Source organism: Vidua chalybeata, chromosome 3 (assembly GCF_026979565.1).
Source record: "Vidua chalybeata isolate OUT-0048 chromosome 3, bVidCha1 merged haplotype, whole genome shotgun sequence".
In the NCBI taxonomy this organism is placed as follows: Eukaryota; Metazoa; Chordata; class Aves; order Passeriformes; family Viduidae; genus Vidua; species Vidua chalybeata.
This window is the reverse complement of record NC_071532.1, coordinates 35456660-35478545: the sequence shown is the minus strand read 5'-3', so window position 1 is coordinate 35478545 and position 21886 is coordinate 35456660. Positions and strand designations below refer to the sequence as shown.

The 21886-nt window shown below is 44.7% G+C and overlaps 1 protein-coding gene across 1 annotated transcript; it reads right to left on the bottom strand.

Annotated features, from left to right (window-relative positions):
• Positions 1 to 218: 218 nt before the first annotated feature.
• On the bottom strand, positions 219 to 21617 carry HAO1 (hydroxyacid oxidase 1). The gene is made up of 8 exons (XM_053939498.1): positions 21472 to 21617; positions 15057 to 15208; positions 8299 to 8554; positions 5286 to 5461; positions 4714 to 4805; positions 2024 to 2182; positions 1682 to 1751; positions 219 to 1299 (listed from the first exon to the last, which is right to left on the bottom strand). The coding sequence occupies exons 1-8, from the start codon at positions 21606 to 21608 to the stop codon at positions 1229 to 1231; spliced, it is 1113 nt and encodes a 370-aa protein (XP_053795473.1). The 5' UTR covers positions 21609 to 21617; the 3' UTR covers positions 219 to 1228.
• Positions 21618 to 21886: the final 269 nt, after the last annotated feature.

The window sequence follows — 21886 nt, the reverse complement described above, 5'->3', positions numbered from 1 at the left end:
ATGGGAAACAAATGGTGGAGCTGGTGATGTCAGTGAAACCATTAAATTAAGGGGTTTTTATCTTCTTTAGTCTTCTTTAAAAATGAACATTAAGTTTTCATGACAAGATATTCAAAACCTGTGTGGCCTTTCCCTGCTCCCTGTAAAACTGCCATACCTGCAAGGGAGGTGAGACAGGTGAAGAGCTAGCCTTGATTTTACCCAAGAAGAGAACACTATAGTCTTATCTCCTTTATTCTTTACAGTTGCAAAATTTCTCATTAATTCAGGATATTTGGGTTATTCAGAGAACAGAGGCACAGATCCCGCGTGTCTCTGCATCCTCCTCATGAGCAGAGTGAAGAACACCAAGATTTATCTGACTTAAGGGTGTGCATGGAAACTTAATAGAGCCACTAGGCTCTTCCCAAGTCATGGGTTAATGCCTCAATTATTCAAGTTTCCCTTTTGCACATGGCTGCAAATTCTACAAACTCTCACAGGCAGCGTCAGCCTTCCCTTGCCACTATTAGCAAATCAGTCCAGGTGAAAAATGTGACTCGGAGCTCCAGGTGGAGGCAGCTGGCACAGTTTGGGCTACAGGGATTTGCATTAGCCAAGGATCTGACGTACATCCAATGCATGTACACAACAGCTGTCTGATTGCAGAGGACTTGTGCCACTTAAACAGCTGAATTTCCCCAAGTTTCCCCCATTTGCCTTTGCTCTTTGGTTCCTTACAACTAAGAGTCCTCTGGGCTCCTACAGCCTACGTGCCACAAGGCCCAGATGCTTATAAAGTCACTAGGGAAAGGACACCCTGTTCATAAGAAAGCAAGATTTAATCTCTACAATCTACAGTCTAGTTTCTCTAAACAGAGAGCAAGAAGCATCTTTTGCATTTTAAATTTCAGCATTTCTGTTTATAGTTTCACTTTAATAGCTAAATTACTCCTAGGCATGGAAATTAATTATCAGCATTTGTTGCGAAACACCTTGAAGTTCTTATGCTGGTCTCATATAAAGGCCCATCTCTAATCACACCTCCCAATGTAGCAGCTTTCCTTAAGAGCCTGAGAGATTTAGAAACACCTGTAAAATTTGCTTTGAGTTCTTTCTTCAACCAGTGATTTCCTACAGAGCAGAGCGTTCCCTCAGTCAGGATTGCAGGAGGAGGCCCACAGAGGGAATGCAGTTGGATTTTGTCTGGAAGCACAACAGGCAACACACAAGGCAAAAGTCTTCAGACCTAAATCTTGGAAAACAATACTTGATGTCTTCGGATCAGTGTCCTGCCAATTTCTTCTACTCTCTGGCATCCTGGAGGAGAAGTTGCAGATTAGTTCAAGCCCCTGGTTTTCCAACCCACTCTAAGCCTTTCCTTTTTCTGCCTCATAAAAATCTCCATTCTGTCAGATGAAATCCACCCCTTAGTAACCAAAGATTTGCCACTACTTTTCTATGGATTTATTGCTCTCTTTGTGGAAAAAAAAAAAAAAAATCCCTGAAACAATGTCTTCACCTAATCTACTCAGTTCCCCATTTATAAGTCAGGGATAACAAGTCTTTTTCCCATTTCTCCACAGACTAACCTGTTTAGATTGCAAACATTCCCCTCATGAAAGTTGCTATAGCACCTTGCCTGAGGCTAATGAAAGCTCTGAGAAAACGTGATTACGGAGAGGAAATGTCGATGTCCCACCTGTCAGTGCCATTGCCAGGCGAAACTCTTCCTTCAGCATCTGGAGAACTTCTTTTGCTCCTTCTTCACCCTGGGAGATTAGGAGACAATGTGAACTATTATGTGTACATTTATATGTGTAGGTATAGACATGCATACGTGTGCCAAGAAAGGTTTTCTGCACAAACATAAATCCTGAGGGTTGGTCATAGCAAATTTTAGCAAACAGCAAGTCAGATCTGTGTGATCTGGATGCACACAGATGCATCACACACACATGCTCCTCTGTGCACACAGACACACACATGTGCATTTAATAGGGCTAAACAGTGAGTCTAGGGATCTAAGCTTTCCCTCACTTACTTGATATGCCAGTCCCCAGAGGACAGGTCTCCCAATGAAAACAGCTTTGGCACCAAGAGCCAGTGCCTTGAGAACATCCGTGCCTTTTCTCACACCACCATCCAGGAACACCTCCACCTTCCCCTCCACAGCCTCCACGATTTCAGGCAAGACATCAATCTAAGAGAGAGAAACCAGGAACACAGTTTGGCTGCTCCTGAAACCCTATTTATTTTTTGAGCCAATTCTTACACATAGGATCCAAGCTTTACAGCAGCTTAATGAGCAGTTGCATGCCTAAATATATACCCAAATAACACAGCTTTGTATTGAGAACCAGCAGTGACTTTGCAGGGTAGAAGGTACATACAAAGGTCAGATTTATTTGGAGAGTCACATAAACAGAATGAGAATCAGCAGGGTCTCACAAAATGGCCATCTGACCCCATGACATATATCTGACACAAACCAGTATCTGATTCTTATGCAGAATGTACAAAACAGCAGCACTAAGGAAGCCTTTTGGTGGTATTACCTCCCAAACTTCCAGTCTTCACTAGTTAGGGGATGAAATTGGATCAGCTTATTTTTTAAATAATCATCTTTGCTCTCTGTTTAAATTTCCCATTCATTTATCCTGAGGGCAAGCTCAGGAGCCTAGAGGCAGGCGCTGTACCTATTGACAAGGAGTGAGAGAAACACATGCCTGGAAAAATTTAGAGTTGGCTGAAAAAATTTAATTAATGTATTTTCCCTTTTGAAAATGCATCTAATTACAGGAATGACTATAGAGAAAAACTTCTTAATATAAGAAAAAAGTTAACTTTCCTCTAAGTTTTGAGCAAGGTGGGAATTTCTTTTAATGCATATGTATGCTACTTTCACTGAGCTCTGCTCATCCCCTTTCTCAACTTATCCCCTACACCAGTGATACAAGTAAGGGGGGAAAGTATTTTTACTGTTCTCAAGTTACAAGTGTGTAACCAGGGAATTAAGTAATTCCTCTTGACATGCAAGAGGTCTCAATAAAAGGATGAACCTCCTGAATTCAAGCCTGGAGCATTAATTACAGGGCAAATTTTCCTACAAGGCCACCTAAATAGTTCCTATTCATGAAAATCAGGAAAGGAACACTACCAGAAGCCAAGTATTAAGGAGACTGGAAACAGTGTGTGGAAGTAAGACAAAAGACACACAAATTCACATCTTTCAAATACGGATGTAATTCATTTCCTTTCTAATGGATAAAAATGACTAGAAGATGGGGGGGAAAACTTGAAAGTGCAGTTTGTTTTTAGATTTGGATTAAAATTTTCTTGAAGTTTGGCACTTGCTGTGATTTTCCCCCTCCCTTTGGTTTTGCTCTCTTGCCAGACATATTTTGGATCTGTTTCCATATCCAGAGACCACTTTCTACATCCTGACAAACTGTACCAACATTAAAGTGCTCTAATAACTAAAGCATGATGCAAACCATAATTAAAACACAGATTTCCTCAATGCGTAACTAGACACTAGAAATATTGACCAGCTTGGGTTCAGCTCACGATCTGAAACCCCATGAAACTGAAGCAAATTATTATATTTCTAAATCAGAACCATTTAACATGATCTGATACAGATACTTTATAAAAACAGGCATTGTGAAGTAGTGTTCTTTGTACCATAAATCCAGGGAACACATCGGCTTTAGCAGTTCTCCTCTGCCCTGTGGTGTGGCAAAGGAGTAACCCCTAACAAGGAGTTTGCAAATTCCTCTTCTACTGCAGCTGTCAAAAATTAATTTGTATTTCTTGAGCTTTCACGGGTTCCTCAAAATGATGTTTTTTAACAACCTTATACATTGTTGCTGTTGGATTACCTCACACACAGGCTTGCCCAAGAGTTTCAAATACTCCCAGTGAAATTGGGGAATACATTCCCAGGAGGTGACAAGAGGATCTGTTCCCCTCCTCCCTTCGGGGAACCATCATGGAAAACAGGAGGTTTTTCATCGAGAACATATTGGAAATACTCAGAGAGGCACAACTGGGCTTTGATTCCCCTCCTTTTCATTCTCTTTTTATTTGTGCAGCTTTCCCACACCAAATGAAGCAAGATGAGTGATGACTGGAATTCTGGGGTTTTTCCTTCATCTTGAGCACATACTTTTTCATTTTCCTTCTTTCTTTTTTGCCGATGGAGAAATTCTCAAATCCCTTTCACCTTTGGAAAAGTCATGGGGTAGCACAACAAGGAAAAGGAAAAACTGTAATTTAAGCACTCTCTCCCCTTTCCAAAGGTGAAAATACTTGAAAGGGGAAAAATGGAGAGTTTCATTCTGCCTTTAGCTGTTCCTTAACTACAATTTTTCAGAAGCCTCAAAAGAATATTAAAAGAGGAAAAACAACCCTAATACAACCTTCAGTGTGGTGCAAAATGGCAACAAGGGTTTTTCAAAAAAGAATGAGAAAGAAGACATGAAAGAGGAGAGTGGAAAAAAAATTTTGAAAGATTTTCCAATTTGATCTACCAAGGAAAGGCTGTGTCTAACTCAGAGTATGATGTGACATACATAGAGAAATAGAGAGAGGGTATTACTCATGGCTTAAGGCATAGAACACTTATTCAAGGTTTTTCCTCCAGCTTCCACATTTTCAGAGAAAGCAAACAAGAAGCCAAAAGGCAGAGAAAATTAAAGATTACTGGAGCATATTGGCATCAGTACTCACAGTAGCAGGGACCCCATCAAGCTGTCGTGCTCCGTGATTTGACACCAGGATCCCATTTACCCCAATCTTTACAGCTTCTTTGGCATCATCAGCTAGGAAAAAAACCAAACAGGATGTGTCCTTCCATAAGTGGGAGCTTGTAGACACCACAATCAGGGAATCACTAGGAAAATCATTGTCAGCTCATGCAAAGCCACCTTAAGGCTTCAGCCTTCCAAAGCCTCACCTCAACATAGAGAAAGGTTTTATCTTTAAGTAATAAGACCAGAAAAGTAGTTTGAAATATTGAAGCAGAACATTTTATCCCTCTGGATCAGCAGCCACCTTGGTTGCTAGCCCTTATTTTCTCTATTATGTTCTAGAACTCATCAGTAAGAAATTCTTTTGCTGAATGATTCTGTCCACTGCAAAATTACTGGCATGATCGTATTAATGGTGGCATTGGTGACAACACCAGGCACTTCTTTAAGCAGCTGCTTCCACAAACACCTTCACTGGTGGGTTCCTGATGGTGCAGGAGGAAGTGACAGCCCTCTCTTTGCCTTCCCCCATGAAGCAGCAGGGCTACACACCTCTGAGGATCCCTTTCAGCACGATGGGCAGCAAGGTCAGCCCCCGCAGCCACTTGATGTCCTCCCAGTTGACTGTGGCATCGATGGCCTCAGCGACATACACAGCCAGCCCGCTGTTCTCTCCAAAGTCCTTCCCTGAGGAAAATGCCAGCTCACTGCTCGAGAAGTTTTTTAACCTGAAGTGACAAAAGACACAGAACAGTCTGAAGAGGATTCGCTGTAGTCACGATGGGTCCCAAATGCCAGTATTCAATATGCCTGAGTTAAAGCTTTGCTGCACTGCAGGGCAGGAGCAAAACCAGCCGGTCCCAGCACGTCAGATCCCACTCCTCAGTGAGCCAAAACCTTTGGCTGACAAAGCATCTGATAATCAACATAAGCACTGGATCTTTAATGTTCCTTCCAACCCAAGCCTTTCATATCTTTCTGTGATGGTTTTGTGATAAATCTGGGGCAAGTTTCTCTGGCCCAAGGTAATAGTCTGACTTCTATAGCAAAATAAATAGGGTTGGGGTTTGTTTTTCAAACCCAGGGAATTCAGCTATGAGAGGAATAGAGGATCAGGGAGGAAATAAATTTTGCTTAAGCTCCATGAAACAGATGGATGTCCATGAAGCCTTGCAAAGAATTCAGAATTTTCATCTGTCCAATAAGGCCAACAAGCCAGCCTGTTTACTTTGTGTCCCTTTTGTACAATTGCTTGTAAAATGTAGGGAGGAAAGGAAGCTCGTGTGAAAACATTGCTGTTACTTGGGTTTTTCCAGCAACAAAATCTCACAGGTTCTAGCACATCCATGTCCCAATTGCCCTGCTCTTCTGAAACTGTGTCCTGTTCCACATTGGGCTATTTAATACTCACATTTCACATTTTGGGAAGTGCATGAGTGTTTTTGCATGGAACCTGGCTGGTTTCACTGCTGATTTCATGCCTGCAACAAGCAGCATTTCACATGGCTTTTCTGTTCAGCTCCAGGCCCAGAAGCAAATGAGAAAGGAGTGGGCTCACAGCAAGATCCAGCTTTTCAGCTGTTGGTTTGTGGAGGGTGGGGTGCGCAGAGAAAAACAGAACCATGGATAAGATTATATAAATAACTGTTGTTTTTCTTGGCCTGCAAAATGCAGATCAACACTTGGATGAATGTTGCCTTATATACATTTCAGAGCACAATGGCACCTTGTTGTTGCTTTGAAACTTTGTTGAAAACCCGAAGCCAAGAAAAAGTTATCACATAAATGAGCAGAGCCCCGCGCTAGGAGAGTTTCACTGTGGCCTCTGCAACAAAGCACTGCCCGAGCAGCACTTGGGAATGCAGTGATTAATTGGAACCTTTAAGGATTACTCCAATTTCTCCTGATTTCATCCTGTTCACTCGAAACCTTGTTATATTTGGGCAGGTGGGGTCAAAGTGCTTCAGAAACACTCTCCTGCTTTCCTCAAATGTCTTTGGGTTGTTGGACTCGCATTCAAGGACTCCTCAACCCTGGGCATTAAAATTATATTGCCCCTTAAAAGTAAGCTATTTTCATAATTGCTTAATTTTATCTTTCAGAGTAAAAGGTCAGTGTATATTGATAATGTGTCAAACACAGATCTCTAGCACGATTACAACATAGGGCAGACACATACCAGTGTGGTACATTTTCATGTTAGATGCATTAGGGCTTTTTGCTTTCCTCCTAAAGCTGTACTTTAACAGAGAAATCAGTGCAGAGTTCAGGTTGCTCTGTCAACTTCCACCTCTCAGCTGCAAGTTTGAGTGCACAGGGGAGAGCCAGCACCCCAAGCTCTGGAGGGGTTTTTGCCAGCGAGGTAGAGAATCAGATTTACTGCAGAACCCCATGGCTTATCTTCCTTTTGAATAGTACGGAAATTAAGAAAAACCTCTGGATGTGATTCTTGCTAAGTACATGTAACATACAATGTATGTACAGTATAATACAAAGTCTTTGGAGACATAGGAAGAACAATTCAATTTCATTGATAATATTTAAAACTAGCTTTCACCCAGGACTCACCTCAAAGTTTATCTGCTTCAAAATACATTAAGCTGTCTTTTTTTTTTTTTCCCTCTGTCTCTCCATTTTTTTGTTCATTTTCACGCTCTAAATAATTCTAACATGTGCCATGGTAGACTGTGTTTGTTACCAAGACCTACATGCAAGAACCTTGCAAGATTTTTAGCTTCATGATGGATATCCCATCAAGTAAATATTCTTCCAGCCAGTCCTTGGCTGCTAGAACTGTGCCAGCACGTCAGTATGTGTTTATCAGAGGAGTCTCTACAGTCTATCAATTCAGATTTACAAAAGGCCAGGCAAATCAGCACCGTTAAACACCATTGCAATGTTAAAATTCTGGTTTAACTCTGTTAAAATCAAATTCCTCATTGGCCCTGCAGTAAGGAGGAACTAGAATTAGTGCTGAAGTCAATTATGATGCCACTAATTCTGAGACACAGAAAATGTCCCAAAACACATTGTGGAGTAAAAATTGCCCTCATGGAGAATTTAGAAAGACTGATACCCACATGTTTCTGTATTGGAGTGAAAGAAGAGTTGAAGTTGCTTGAAAAGGGCCTCTGCAGTCAGTAGCAACATGGCCCTGGACCCAGAGCAGTGTCATAGGACAACGTAGAAGGAATCATAACATCTTTTGGAAGGGAGTTTTGGCCCACAAAGTCCAGACCCCTTTCAGAGCCCAGCCAGTTCTGCTACTGGATCCCAGTTCAACATCAGAGCAGGTCACTCCAGGCTCTGCCCTGTTCGAAGATAGCCAAGAACACATTTCCCCCTGCATAAAGAAATGCCCCATGTCTCTTACTTCAGCAGCCTCACATTGCATCTTTTACAGCATGCAAAGAGCCAGGAAGGCTTTGTTTTGACCCAAAGCAGATCCCAGCCTAAGCAGACTAATGCACAGCTCCACAGAGCTGTTCCCCAGGACAAACTTCTCCCCCAGCAGCCCATGGTGGCCGTGGCACTGGCCCGGTCCCACAGCGGGCAGCAGAGGTACCTGAGGTGCGGGGGCAGCTGGAACTTGTTGCGCACGTCGGCGAGGCGCCGGCCGAGGTACGGGGTGTCCACTGTGACGAAGATCCCTCGGTAGCCGGCTCTCTCGGCGCGCCTCACCAGCGACGCCGTCACCTGCCGGTCCTTGTACACGTAGAGCTGCAGCCAGCGAAGGCCAGCTGGGGCTGCCTCAGCCACCTCCTCGATGGAGGAAGTGGCCCAGGAGCTCAACATCATCCCTGTCCCCATGGCCTGGCAGGCTGGAAGAACACAAAGTGAGATTCTCTAAACAGGAGCATTCAAATAAATGCATTTAAGGCTTCCAGCTTTTTGGATGTTGCCACGTTGCCTCCCAAAAATCACCTTCCGCACCAGGCTAACCTCATACAGATATGTTTTCATGAATCTATCACTTATTCTTTTTGGAGTAATCTGTCACTTATTGTAAAATAAAGGAAAAACACGCTGTAAAACTCCAAAATATTATAGAAAGCCTTGTTTTCCTTGGTCTACCACAGTATGCATATTTTTAATGTAAATGGACCTCTGTTTCAAGACGTCATCCTCAGCCCATGGAGGAATTAAAAAGTGGTCTTTATGACAACATTTTATTAAATAAGGATTACAAGCCTCTTGGAGTGGAAACTTATGAACAGCTTATTCAAACAAATTGGTTACACCCTCCCAGGACCACCAGCCAGTTTTCCCTCACTGGAAATACAGCAGCAATCACCCAAACCTCTCTAGTTTGTAACCATCCCATTCCTCTCCTTTAAATTACTGGACATAGTTCGCTCTACATCGGGAATGTTGCAAACCCGGGAACTGCAAAACTCTCACATCAGATAAGGGAGAAATGTAAATGTTATGGTTCAATCTGCCTTTACGCATCCATTTATTTCCACTTTCCCCTTTTATTCTCAAGTCTACTTCTATTGCAAAAGCAAAAATTTAGTTAGAAACTGCACAGTAAAATGTTTTTGGTGAAGAGAAGATATAAATCATGGGATATCACCATATCCTTTCAACTTACCTTCACATGTAGCAACAGAGAAAATAGTGCTTTTCTCTTATTTAAGATTAGGTTTAAGCAGTTTGGTTCAATGAGAGTTCAGCCATCCCAAACGGGGTTATGGCATTTTCATGCAAGCAGACTCACAAAATTCCCCTTGTCTCTCCTGTAAAGCTCACAGCTCTCTGGTGAAGCACCAGCTCAACACATGCAGTTTAGATCTCTCAGGCAAATCCAAAGTTCACAGACAAAAGTTTTCAAAGTTTTAAAAATTCCCAGTTCCAGTTTTGGTCGATTTGTGCTTGATCTTGATCATTTTAAAGCCTGTTTTGACAATTTTCTAGACTTCTAAAACCATGACATACAGAGGCCTGCAGTGCTGCCAGGTTTGGTTGGGGTTTTTTCTACCTCAAATTAGGTTTCTCTAAAAATACACTCCAACTTCTCAAATATTTAGCTGCAGTTGAAGAAAACAGAAGCAATTCATTTCCTCTAACGACCATATTTTACAGTTCACTTTTGGGGTGCTACAAATTATTTATTATTTCAAATCGGTCCTACTACAGCCATATTCCTACAGGACACTCTTGCTGCAATATGTGACATTTGGACATTTGCCAGAGTTTAAGCATAAGATGTTTTTGTAAACCAGCCTTTCCTCATGCCATTGCATGATTGCTTTTAGTTGCTTGTTTTTTATGTGTTTTTTTTTTCCAGGTCTTCTTTTAATCCTCAGCATTGCCCAAAGGACACATTCACCCTTGTACACCCTGCAGGCTCCTGCTGGGCTCCGTGACAACGCAGAGATCACAGCAGTAGCCATGCACAGGGAGCTGGGGAAGTCCATGGAATCACAGAAAGGTAAAGAATCTCTTCTTCATCCCTAATCCAAACCTGCCCTCTGGCAGTTTGAAGCCATTCATTCTTGGGGAACTCAACTGAAGTATTTTACACAGCAACAAATGGGACAGGATGCACTTGGGAGCTCCAGTGACCTTTTTTCATCCTGAAGCCTCAGAGCATCCTCCCCCCATCTGGTGGGGCATCACTTCCTTACGTGGTTTGGGAAGGGTATGGAATTTGTCCCTGTGGGCAGCTCAGAGGAAGAATACTTCAGGGAGGGCACTGGAGAGGAGCCCAGTTCAAGCTTGCAGATTTTGTTGGAGTTACCTTGTATGGGAATGGGAACTGCTTTTTTCCTCTAGCTGGGCAAATTCCCATCATTTCCCTTTTAGGGGCATCTCCGAAGGCCAGCAGTCAAACTGCCCCACTGCAGGTGTTTTTCCCTGAGTCTAGTGAATCCACTGTCCCCAAGCTAAGGGCCAGAGGACATTCCTTGGGATCAACACAACGTCCTTTTGGCGCAGTGGTATTTCTCAGGAGTAGCAGCCGTGTTCTTGGAGCTGCATCTCCCGAGAAACAGAGTAGTTGAAAGAACTCCACGTTGCTCTCTTGACAAACCACACTTGGCTGAGAGATCCCTGTCAGCCTCTCCTCCCTCAGCCCTTACCAAACCCTGCGTGCGAGCAGTGCCTGCCCGTTGACACAACACATCTTGTCAGCTTTACAAGAAGGCTGGAGGGAAAGGGTCACGTGGCCAGAATGGATCTGGGATGTGCCTGGCTTGCCAGGCTGCCTGGGCACACTTGCAGCATTAAATCCCCCAGCAATGCTGCTCTCTGGGGGAAATCCAGGTCAGGTCAGGCCAGGCCACACTGTCCCATATGAATATTGTCCTCTCCATGACTCTGGATTGACATTAATTTTCATATCTCAAAATTAACCTCATCTTTTGATCACCACATAGGAAACAGGTGCATGCAAAGTCCTGCTGCTTTCACTGTGGCTGAGCACAAAACGTAATAAATGGCCAAATCCCTCCTTCCCAGTCACAACCATGTCTGATGGGCAGAAGAACCCCAAATCTCAATGCTCAGCTTCACAGAGAGAAAAAGCACAGTAGCAGCCTGTTAAGAGCCAAAGGAACAAAGGTGTTGCTCCATCTCTAGTGGGAATGACAGAGCTGCCAGAAACTCAGCTAAAACAGGGGGAATAAAACAGCTTTCCAGTCAATACTCCTGTGCTCCATTTAGCAAAGCAAACGGTGCAGCCACGTCGCAGGTGATGGTGAAACCCTTCCTGTGTCAGCAGCAGCCTGGAGAGGGGTTTGAGTGCAGCTGCAGAGGGCAAACACAAAAACTTCAGCCCTGAGCAACTGTCAGTGACAGTTCTCAAAAGACCTGGCCAAGAACATAGTCAGGTTCTCAGCCTGATTTTCAGCCATTCATGGAAAAGCCAGGCACCGCAATGCTGTTGTGAGGTGAAAACATAGGAATTTAAACTATCCATTAGGTGCAATATGGAATAAGCAAGAGTATAAACACAAATCTCAAATAATGCTACAGATCAGTTCATAATCAATCCAGGTTGCAAAAAAACTGCTATTTCTTGCTGAGCAGCTGGATGGTACATAAAATTTTGAATCACTGCACTTGAGGTGGGTCCTGTTGACACGGGGATCACATTGGTTTGCAAGCACAGCATGAAGTCAGGGTGGCAAATTAATGCTTTGGCATGGAGGAACAGTGAATCTGCTGATGGACAAACAAGAAAAAAGATCCCATAGAATCAGAAGAGTTCTATTGAAAAGTGTTTAGAGAGCAACCTTTTGCTCTTTAGTGGCTAAGATTATTCATTGAATTTGGCAAATATTTTTAGTCAAAGAGGTTGAAATTAGAGTGGGAAGGATGTGAAAAAAAACACCTAAGTCAAAATGTCATGTGTTGATCTTTTCAAAATGGAAATGTTTTCTCCTGAGCTGACACTTTTGTTTCAAAACAGAACTATAGCTAAAAGCATTAGCCAGTAGGAAAATTAAATAAAACATTATGTTTTGGATCAAATGAAACATTTCAGTTAATCCAAAACAATTTTCCTCCCAATTTTTCAGTCTCTACTGAACAGAAAATCCATTCTTTGGAAAATTGCCACATACACTGATGAGCTACAACTAAAATGCCAGGGAATATACTTGAAGGAAGACCTAGAAAAACTGGGACAACAGCCAAGGTGCATGAAATTATTTCAAGGACAAGAGAGCTTTCTCTGTAAAGAAGGACTCCTGCTACTTTCAGACAAATGTCAGAAAAAATTGAGGAGCAACTTTATTACAGCCTGAATAGACTTCTTTAAAAATTTATTTATTATTTTAAAGTCTAGCTAACAGGAGTGCATGTAAATCCAACACCTGGATTTGAGGCTGTGAAAGGTTTGACCATGACTGCAGTTTATTCTGCTCACCTAGCCTTTGGAATAACATTGTACATTGTGTTGGCTGGCCTGTCACCAGCAGCTTTTAAAATGACAATTGGATGTTTTTCCTAGAAAAGATCCTTTACTCATGCAAAAGAACTGCCCATGAAGGGGAGTTTCAGGTGAGCTGACAGACCCTGCCATGTTCTGGGAAGGTGCACACTCCTCTCCACCAGCTTGGTTGCTGCAGCAGAGCATCCCTCAGGAAGCAGCAGCCCCCAAAACCCTGACAAGGTCCAGAGCAAGAAGTTGTGAGGGCAGGGAGTTCTAAGGGACACCATGACATGCCCTTGTCCCCAGAGGGGACATTTACCCTACAGCACATGGGCAAACCTGCCAGGAGAACAGAGCAGCTCCAAGCAAGATGCTGTCACTCCAGGAAATTCCTCAAGCATTGTCCTCAAAACACCAGGAGCTCAGGGAAGGAGCTGTCATTGCTCTCTTCACCACCCTGCTCTGCAGGGCAGCGTGGTGTGAACCAGGATTATCCCACGAGCCAGGCAGACTCGTGGCACACAGGGAGGCTCCTGTGGGAGCTGCTCTACCCCCAGCACAAGCCAGGGCACTGGCTGGGGAGGGGCAGGACTCAGGCCACACTGTGCTTCTCAAGGATCATGGCCACAGCAGAGGCACCACCCCAAAAAGCACTTCCTTCACACCTGAGCCAAGAAAAGCCAGGCTTATGGAACATGCCAGGCTTTGCAGAAGCTACTGGACTATGGATCAGACTTCCTTGGCTTGTGCAAACTGGTGCAGCTGAAGCAGAAGCTGAAGTAAAGCAACCAACCAACCAAGTTTGCTCACTTAAACTCTGTGCTACCTCTGGAACAGAAGAGAAGTTGGATGTGGCAACTCCCCTGATCCTGAGTGTCCCAAGTTTAAGAGAACCCTTAAATCAAATGTGTACTTTACAGCTAATTCCTGTCATCTTGTAAGGTCAAACCAAAAGCTTGGCACTGAGTGCCCCACTCCATCTCTAACAGTAAAAAACCAAAGCCATTTTTTTTCTCCCCCAAAATGCCATTGCAATGGGTGTGATTTTAATACTGCCCTCCTTTGAAAGCAATTAAAAATTCACCAGCTCCAATGGATAAGTTCTCTGGACCACACATTCCAACTGGTGCCAGTACACCGAACTGTCCCAGCTTGAAAACCCAGGAACATTAAATGCAAAAATCATGTGTTAAAGTTTGAAAATGTGGTACCTAGCCTTATTGTACCACTCAACCTTGCATGCCATTGTGGATTTATGCCTTAAAATGTGGCCAGGCTGCAGCATCAGTGGGAATTTTTGCTAAGAAACATCCCGAATTTTGTGTTTCAAATCTCGCTCTCACCATGGCATTAATATGTTTGCACTTAATGTTTCGGAGTTTCCTCCTTGCACAACCTGGCCCAGAAGTGATCCGTGGGAACTGCCAAAGGATGGGACAGCACCAGGGCGTCCGCCGGCCCTTCCCAAACCGATCCGAGGTGCTGGAGTGCCATCGCGTGGAGTGCGCTGGCACTTGCAAACAGGGAAAACAGCGTCGGCTTCCGATTAAAGCCCCTGGGAAGGGGAAAAGTGCAGCCCCAAACATGCTGTAAAATCGGAGAGGTGTGTTTTTCAAAGATAGCGCTGGAGCTGTGCTGTAGCCCACCCCTGTGCACATCACAGCGATGAGAACTGAGAGCAGCTCACACTGCAGGGCTGAGAATGCGACTCGCTTCACACCAGCATCTGCTGCACTAGGCATAGAAACGCTGTTAGATAAATAACCCAACCGTGCACAGGATTATTTCCATGTTTTCATATCACTTACTTAGGTTTTGTACCCTCTTCCTTTCAGCACAGGAGCACTGAATTGCACAGCCCACACCTCTTCCTAAGATTTGGTGCCATTCCACAGCTAGAGTTAAAGGAGTATGTGACAGTTCCCCATCTGAATTCTGGTTAATATCTTTTTGAGCTGCAGCCTTTGTGCTGGCAACATCTTTGTGCAGCTTCTAGCCCAGAAGGGCCCTTATCTCACTGCCTCCCTGGGATGCTCTCAAAGAGCTCTCTTCCAAGCAAGGATTTTTCCCAGGCAAACAAAGGCCTCTAGAAGTTGGATGAATTTCTATAGTCAGTTCTCTAATGGGAAGAATGTTGTTGTGACAATGTTTACAGTTACACAGAATGTATGGATAGGTAGATAGATGTTTTCAATTTTATATGCAACAAATTTTTTCCTTCTTGCATCCTTCGTTATCCTTCATTTCCCCCCCCCCCCCCCCCCCCCGTTTCACGGAGAGGGAAACCACACTCGGAGGAGTGAAACAGTAAAAAACGAACGTGAGAATAAACCCGGTTACTCTGATCAGCAGCTCAAACCCTCGCAGGAGCGAGGAGCCCAGCCGGGATGCCCAGGCAGGGCACTGCCCCGCCCTGTCCCTCCCCACGCCGCGGCAGCGCTCACCTCTGGCGGTCGCCGTCTCTCCGTGGGGGTGAGCCATGCGCTGCATCGCCGTGGCGGCCACGCACACGGGCACGGTGACCCTCTGGCCCAGGACAGAGGTGGACAGGTCCATCACTGACACGTCCCTGAGCACCCGCGGGTACAGTTTCCACCTGGCACACACACAGATACACTGAATTTCAAACGGCTGCAGCATGGCAGGAAATCACAGCTCCCATTGGGCAAGAGCAGGTTTTCCCGCTGTCAGTGGGGCTGGAACAGAATCCCACTGTGCCATCCAGAGCTGCAGCAAAACCCCTGCAGGGCACAAAACCTGGAGGGACCAAAGAGGAGCGAGGGTGAAAGAGGCAAAGACCCCTTGAACATTTTTGGCTGGTATTGTTTGAAAGAGAGGAGCTGTAACACAATGAAGTTCGTGGTGAGTCTCAGCCCCCTGAAAGCCTCGGGGCAGAACTGGGTGCCAGACGGTGTGTGCAAATGGGGAAAGTCATCAGCCACCCTCAGTTATCCCTTCCATGGACTAGGGAACAAACAGACACAGGATTATTGGTAATACAAGCCTGGCCTGCAGGCTTGGAACTCCCTTTTCCAAACCAGAGCAAACTAAACCACACTTAACCTGAAATTACAGTTTACTGCAGCTAGACTGGACACCACATATCTGCACACACGGAAATTTACCTTTTTTTAACTCCCATGCACAGAACAGCATCAGACTACCACGATCCCTATTACGGGATAAACTAGACACCATAACATCCAAAGTTTTATGAGGAGGGTCGCATTCCTGGGGATACCTGTGCCATGGGACTTGTCCCCATCATCCAGGTGTTGTCACAGCACTGCCACTACTAGAAGTCACAAGAGGGGGTGCAACACCTGGGGCTGCCTCTCGTGAGCTCAGCCAGGCCAAAGCTGCCCTGCAAGCACCACTCTCTCACACAGGCCTCCCTCCCCCCAAAAGGGCTCCCACGGCTCTTGAAATGTAATTACAGAGAAGAATTTAAAATGTATAGTCTAATACTGCTGAACTTGAGCAACTGCTCAGCACCAGAATGCTTGAGACTGATAGTATTATAATTACCAGCAGAGAGAGACAACCAGATCCACTGCTATCCTCTGACAGGGAGTAGGGCTGAGCTTCAGCTTGTGTATTAAAATGAAAATTCAGGGGGGAAAAGACAAAATCTATTTTATAGAAAGACCAAGAGACATTTCCCCAAAAAGCCTGGGGCAGAGCCAAGATGAGACCCGCCTTTCTGAAGCCTGGAGCTTGGGGCCGTGCCAGCTCTCCAGGCAGTGCTCCTCAGGAAGGAGAAGGGCAGTTATGATGCTTGGAAGGAGATGTGTGGCTGTGGAAGTCAGCTGTGCTGCTCAGTGCCAAGACACACACGGCAGGAACGTCTCCTCACATTTGTTCTCATGCCATTGCAACAGTTTGTTATTTTTCAGGGGAGGATGGGCTGAGGGTGGGACAAAGAAAACATAACTTCTTTCTCCCCCTTTTTTTCCTAATCCTCATTTCGAAGGCTTCCACTCTGCCCTGAGGTATCTTTTCCCAGCAAAGAAAGAAAACAAAAATCCCTTTGTAACCTTGCTCATTTATACAGTCAGACCCAAAAGCATAAAGGATGTGAAGCATCTCCCTCTTCCCCAGGCTCCTGGTTTTCTCAGATTGGTACCTGCCACTGCCATCTCACAGCCGGCCTGTGAGGGTCAGTCCTGAGGTACAAGATCCCTGTGGTGCTTTTGGCTGGGAAGAGAAACAGGAAGAGCCAAAATCCTCTCAGCAGTGCATGCAAGAAAAATGATGCAGTCCCAAGCAGAGACCCCTGATCAGGTCACATCCTGTCAACCAACACCCAGTTGGATGGGTGCTCCTGACCCAGAACTGAGTGCTCCCACAAAAACACCAAGCAGGTTCACTATCTGAGTATCATCATCCTTTAATAAAACCTCATCTTGCTTTTGAAACTCAGGTGTTTCCAGCTCTGAGTTTGACAGACACTTGAAACCAGGCATTGTCTGGACAGGGAAATGCCCTTCACAGCAGCAAGGAAACCTCACAGGCAGCATTTCTCCATCACCAGGGCACACATTCATTCGGCTGCACACAGCACCTGCTTCCTCCAAGTCCTTCAGTGAAACATTTCCTTGGAAATGTTTTTTTGGAAAAAAACTTGGATTTTTTTTTTTTTAATTCATCATCTCCTCATCACCCACATCTTTTTCCAGCCAAGTCCACACTCGTGTGCTGCAATCAGCAACTGAGAGCGAATGCATCCTTCTTCCCAGCTGGAAGCAGGAGGTGCCACAGTGGGGAAGGCAGCAAGCACTCCCAATTTAGGCAGCTTCAGCTAAAAGCTGTTTTGAAGGAAGGATTAAAGGGAAGGAAGGGGGATTAATCTTTTGGGTTTTTTCCTTTTTTCTCCACGCTCAAAAACATTTTTGATTGTAAATTACCTTGCAGTGGGGTAAGAGGGAAGCACTGGCTGCTTTCAGCCAGGAAAAACATTGATATTTTCAAACTGCACAATATTTTCAAGCAGCTCCTCTTGTTCCTCTCCTGAGTTGTCCCAAATCCCCTTGTGCTGCAGGGCAAGAAGCATATCTGGGAAAAGACACACTGCTCAGGTCAAGCCTCCATCCTAAACCCAACCCAGTTTGCTGCCCTTCTGTCTCCTACAGCCCCACTTCCCTGCAGAAGGGGCAGGGGCTGGTGCTGTGCCAGGCTAAGCATCAGCTGCTTTTCTATGGGGAAAATTATCTTCCCTCCCAGCATGTCTTGCCATCCACACTCTTTTCGCAGTGCACTGGGAATCTGAGGTGAAAGACATCACAACAACACAAATAAATTATTATTCCAAGCATTCCTTTCCTTTTCTCCCCCCGAACTTCTCAGACTTGTCTGACCCAGTCCCAACATCAGCCTTGCTTTTTTAACCAGAATTTAAATTATTTCTGTGGCCGTTTTAATGCCTTTAATTGCTATAAGGTAACACCACGTTTGCAGAAAGCCTGCATTGATGCTGGCACTGCTGAAGCAGCAGCTGCTGCTCCTTGCACACGACAGAACAAGGCAGCTTCTCCCAAGGCCTCCGGGAATTCCGTGGCAGGGCGGATTAGCAGGAGCCTGCTCCACACCCGCCCTCCCTGGCATGCCCAGAGGGGAGACTCCAGACTGATTTCCTGAATGCCATCGAGCTAAAGGCGTCCCGACCTTGTCACAAAAATTTCTTTTCCATTAAGGCCCCTCACTTCTGTGACAACTAGAGAGGGGATTTCAGCTCCAGACGGGGCTGGGAGGACACTTGGCATTCCAGGATGCAGAGCAAACCCAAGGAGAAGGCAAGCAGACACCACAGGGAATGCTCTGCCATCCCAAATCACCCTTTCTGGCCTTAATGCCTCACTTCTGCCGGGGCCATTTGAGAACTATGAATAAGAAATACTTTTCTGGCCTCAGCAGGAACACACTGATGTCAGCATCTGAGTGCTGGTTCTTCCCTCATTCCCAGAAGAGCTGGGGGAAAGTTGCTGTACCTGGTGTTAAACTCATCTTAAACACTGTCCTTGTGGAGGCAGTTTATACTCTGGTATCTGATAACACAAAGCACCTCAAGGTCAAAAGGCCAAGACATTCATTTTATAATCCAATGCGTATCAATTGTGCTGCTCCAAAAATTGCATGGAGTGTTCCAAAGATACTGCAGGATGCAGCAGCACAACCACTATTAGGGTTAGTTTTTAATAACAACAGTAATATTAGTCCTTAATAAGATAATCTATTTATTTCTCCAGAAATGAAACCATTTGTTTGACAAAAAAAAAAAAAAAAAAAAAAACCAAAAACCAACCAAACAAAAAAAAACAATAAAGAACTCACAGATAAACCCAGCACTGGTTTCCGCCCCCCCTCACACCTCACCTGAATAATCCTGCACCATAAAGGTACAGGCTAACCACTCCTGCTTCTGGTTCAGTTTTGTGCTTTCTCTTCCATTTAAACTTAAAAATATTTAATAATCTGCAAAGTTTCTAAGTCAGACTGAACCCCGCAACTAAACTTCTGACAGGGGAAAGCAATGGGAAACGAAGCTGAACTTACTCCAATCTTTTACACAATGATCTGACTTGGTGATCTTTGTGCCTCGGGGGTGTAAAGTCCATCTGACTTTACCCACAAGCTGCAGTCGGGAACAGGCAGAACACAAGGACACTGTGAGGGTCAGAGTGAGCAGCACTGCCCCATCTGTAACAGCTGGGCCATACTTCTCCCAACAGTATCCAAGGGAAAAATAAAGGTTTTTCAAAGTCCCTTGTGTCAAATAGGTCTTATAAACCAAAATATTACTAAGTATTTATAGGAGGTCCTACCTTTTAGAGATGTATTCCCAGGAAGTCATTGCAAACATGGCCTAAGGACTGTTCATAGCAGCATCCCATGTGCTGAGAAAATGGGATCTTGTTTTATTTCAGATAAATACAAAGGGAGGGAAAGCAAAAGAAACATCTCCCAGCCCCTTGATCCCCACTCTGCTGAGGAGCAGGGACCAGCACTGAGGGACTTTCAGCCACACCAAATGTCATTCATTTCTTTAAATGTCTCAGGCATTGCTAATGAACATCTCCTTCAGTCCCAGGCTGCCTGCAAACACCACAGTTTCAGACACCTAAAACTGGAAGGTTTTATTGAAAACCTGATAGAAGATTCAGGGAAGATGAGGTAAGCCTGAAGCCCACAGGCAATCAGCCCGATGTAAGGAGGTCTCTTATCAGAGGAATCCATCCCTGTGGCAGGAACAGCTTCAGAGCAGAGCTGCCCTTATCTCCCTGCCAACACCCAGCTCTGCTGATGCCAGCACAGCATGGGACATGCCCAGCTCTTTGTTAGCCTGTCCCTGGCAGCTTTAGATCCCATCTCATCATGATCAGCTTCAGCAGTTACAAGTCAAACATTCACTGCTTCTGCAGTTTATTGCCTGCAAGTGCTTCTTGGAGTGTCCTTTCCTTAATGTTTCATTTTGCTTTTATGAGGGCAAGTAGCATCAGAGCTTCTGGAAACATTAAAAAAGGTACAATAAAAATCAGGTGAGCACTACTCCATCCCCTCCTGCTCCTATTCATTCCTGAGAGTAATCTTTTGGCTTGTGTTTGAGCAGGGGAATTTCTGTGATGGCAGCTTCTTCATGGAGATAAGAGGTCTGGAATAAACAGTGGAGATGAGTTGTCTTCTCTTGATATGATAAAGTTTTTCCATGTGTGTCCTTAAAATTAAGGTTCTGACCTTTGAGATCCTGCTAAATGAATTATCACAAGAGTCTTCTACGACCTTCAACTTGCATCAGACTTCCAGCTGAATGGCCCATAGCCTATGGGAAAGTAACTGGAGCACTGAGTAGGCCTGCAGAGAAGCAAACTGGGGAGGGATAAAGATAAACCAAGATAATCATGGTTTGGTTTGTTAGACTCAGAGGAACTAAAGACAAAGCCTTTGCAAAGACAAGTGCAGGGGGTTAAACGTCTGCACCAACACAGCCCCAGCAGGAAGGAGATGTCCGCAACTGTTTGAGCAGCTTGGCTAGGCTCAGCTGGGCTGAGGGGAGCAGCCTCCAGCTACCTCCTTCCCTCTGCCCTGCTCAGGGACATCTGGGAAGAGGGAACCAACTGATCTTATGCCATTTGTGACACTTCCACCGAATCCCACAGCAAGTGCCCATTGACTTTGTGCTGACCTTGTCCTTCTGAGGCTATCGGTGACCTCAGCCCAGGTTTTGACAACAGCTCAGGGGATCAGTCTAAGTCAAAACTGGTTTAGAACAGTTCCCAGCATTTACAGTATCTCCTGAAGGGCTGACCTCCTGCTGGAAACCCCTGAGCACAGCTGGGCCACCCAGGACTGAGCCCCGGCTTTCCCATCTCGCCCCAGAGCTGGGAAATGCAACTCCTTCCTGCAGCTCTCATCTGGGAAGGCCACAGAACTAATTCAGTTTAGGAGAACTAAGGAAAAGGCAAAACTGACTAAGGACCTAAAAAGTACAACCCCACCCCATGAACCCCTTGCTGGCACTATAACCCAAAATGTACAAATTACAGTTTCATTGGCTGATTAAATACTGGAGCTGAAAGACTCTGGAGAGAATTTCTGTTAACAAAAGAACCTAAATGCAGGCAAAACTAAAAAGGTGCTAATTGATTTTATGGACTGCTTTTTGACAGAAATTGTTAGGTGGAGGACTGAAAGGTAAGAGAGTTGTCCTGAAAATCAGTTGAGAGTCTTTTAGCTAAATTAGAAAGACGTTGCAGAAAAATTGAGTTTTGTTCACAGAGAAAAATCTAAAATTGCACCACATCTACCAGTAAAGCAGAACTTACACCCTCTGCCTCCCACCCCGGCCTTCAATCATCCTCCTACCTGGAAAATGCTGCAACATTATCTGCCAGGGTTTCCTGGTCATCCGCCCCAGATCGGTAATAATCGTACACGGATTTGGGTAGAAAGCTTTTAGCATACTCCTCAAAATCAGCAATGCACACTGGCTTGCCAGACATGTCTGCAGATCTCACTGGGTTAGTTTATTCCCACTCTTTTAAACTCTGGAGTTTTGCCTGTAAATCATTAATTTGGGACCTCATCAGGAGTCAACATGTCTACATTTCTCCCTCCCAAAAAAAAAAAAATACACGAACTTCTTGTGTCATATTGGACTTCAGCACCATCTTTTAGTTCATGTGGTCAAGGCCAGCCTAAAAAATAACAGAATAAAATATGGTAAAAAGGAAGAAAATTAGTAAGCAAGGAAAGAAATACGTAGTTAAACCTCCAGTAA

What these genes read in the sequence shown, in the direction of transcription:
- HAO1 (XM_053939498.1), bottom strand. Translation starts at nt 21,608, where the DNA reads ATGTCTGGCAAGCCAGTGTGCATTGCTGATTTTGAGGAGTATGCTAAA. An exon ending in TCTGGGGACTGGCATATCAA is followed by an intron (nt 1,752 to 2,023) that starts GTAAGTGAGGGA and finishes CTAATCTCCCAG; the next exon opens with GGTGAAGAAGGAGCAAAAGA. An exon ending in CCTGGCAATGGCACTGACAG is followed by an intron (nt 1,300 to 1,681) that starts GTGGGACATCGA and finishes CTTCTCCTCCAG; the next exon opens with GATGCCAGAGAGTAGAAGAA.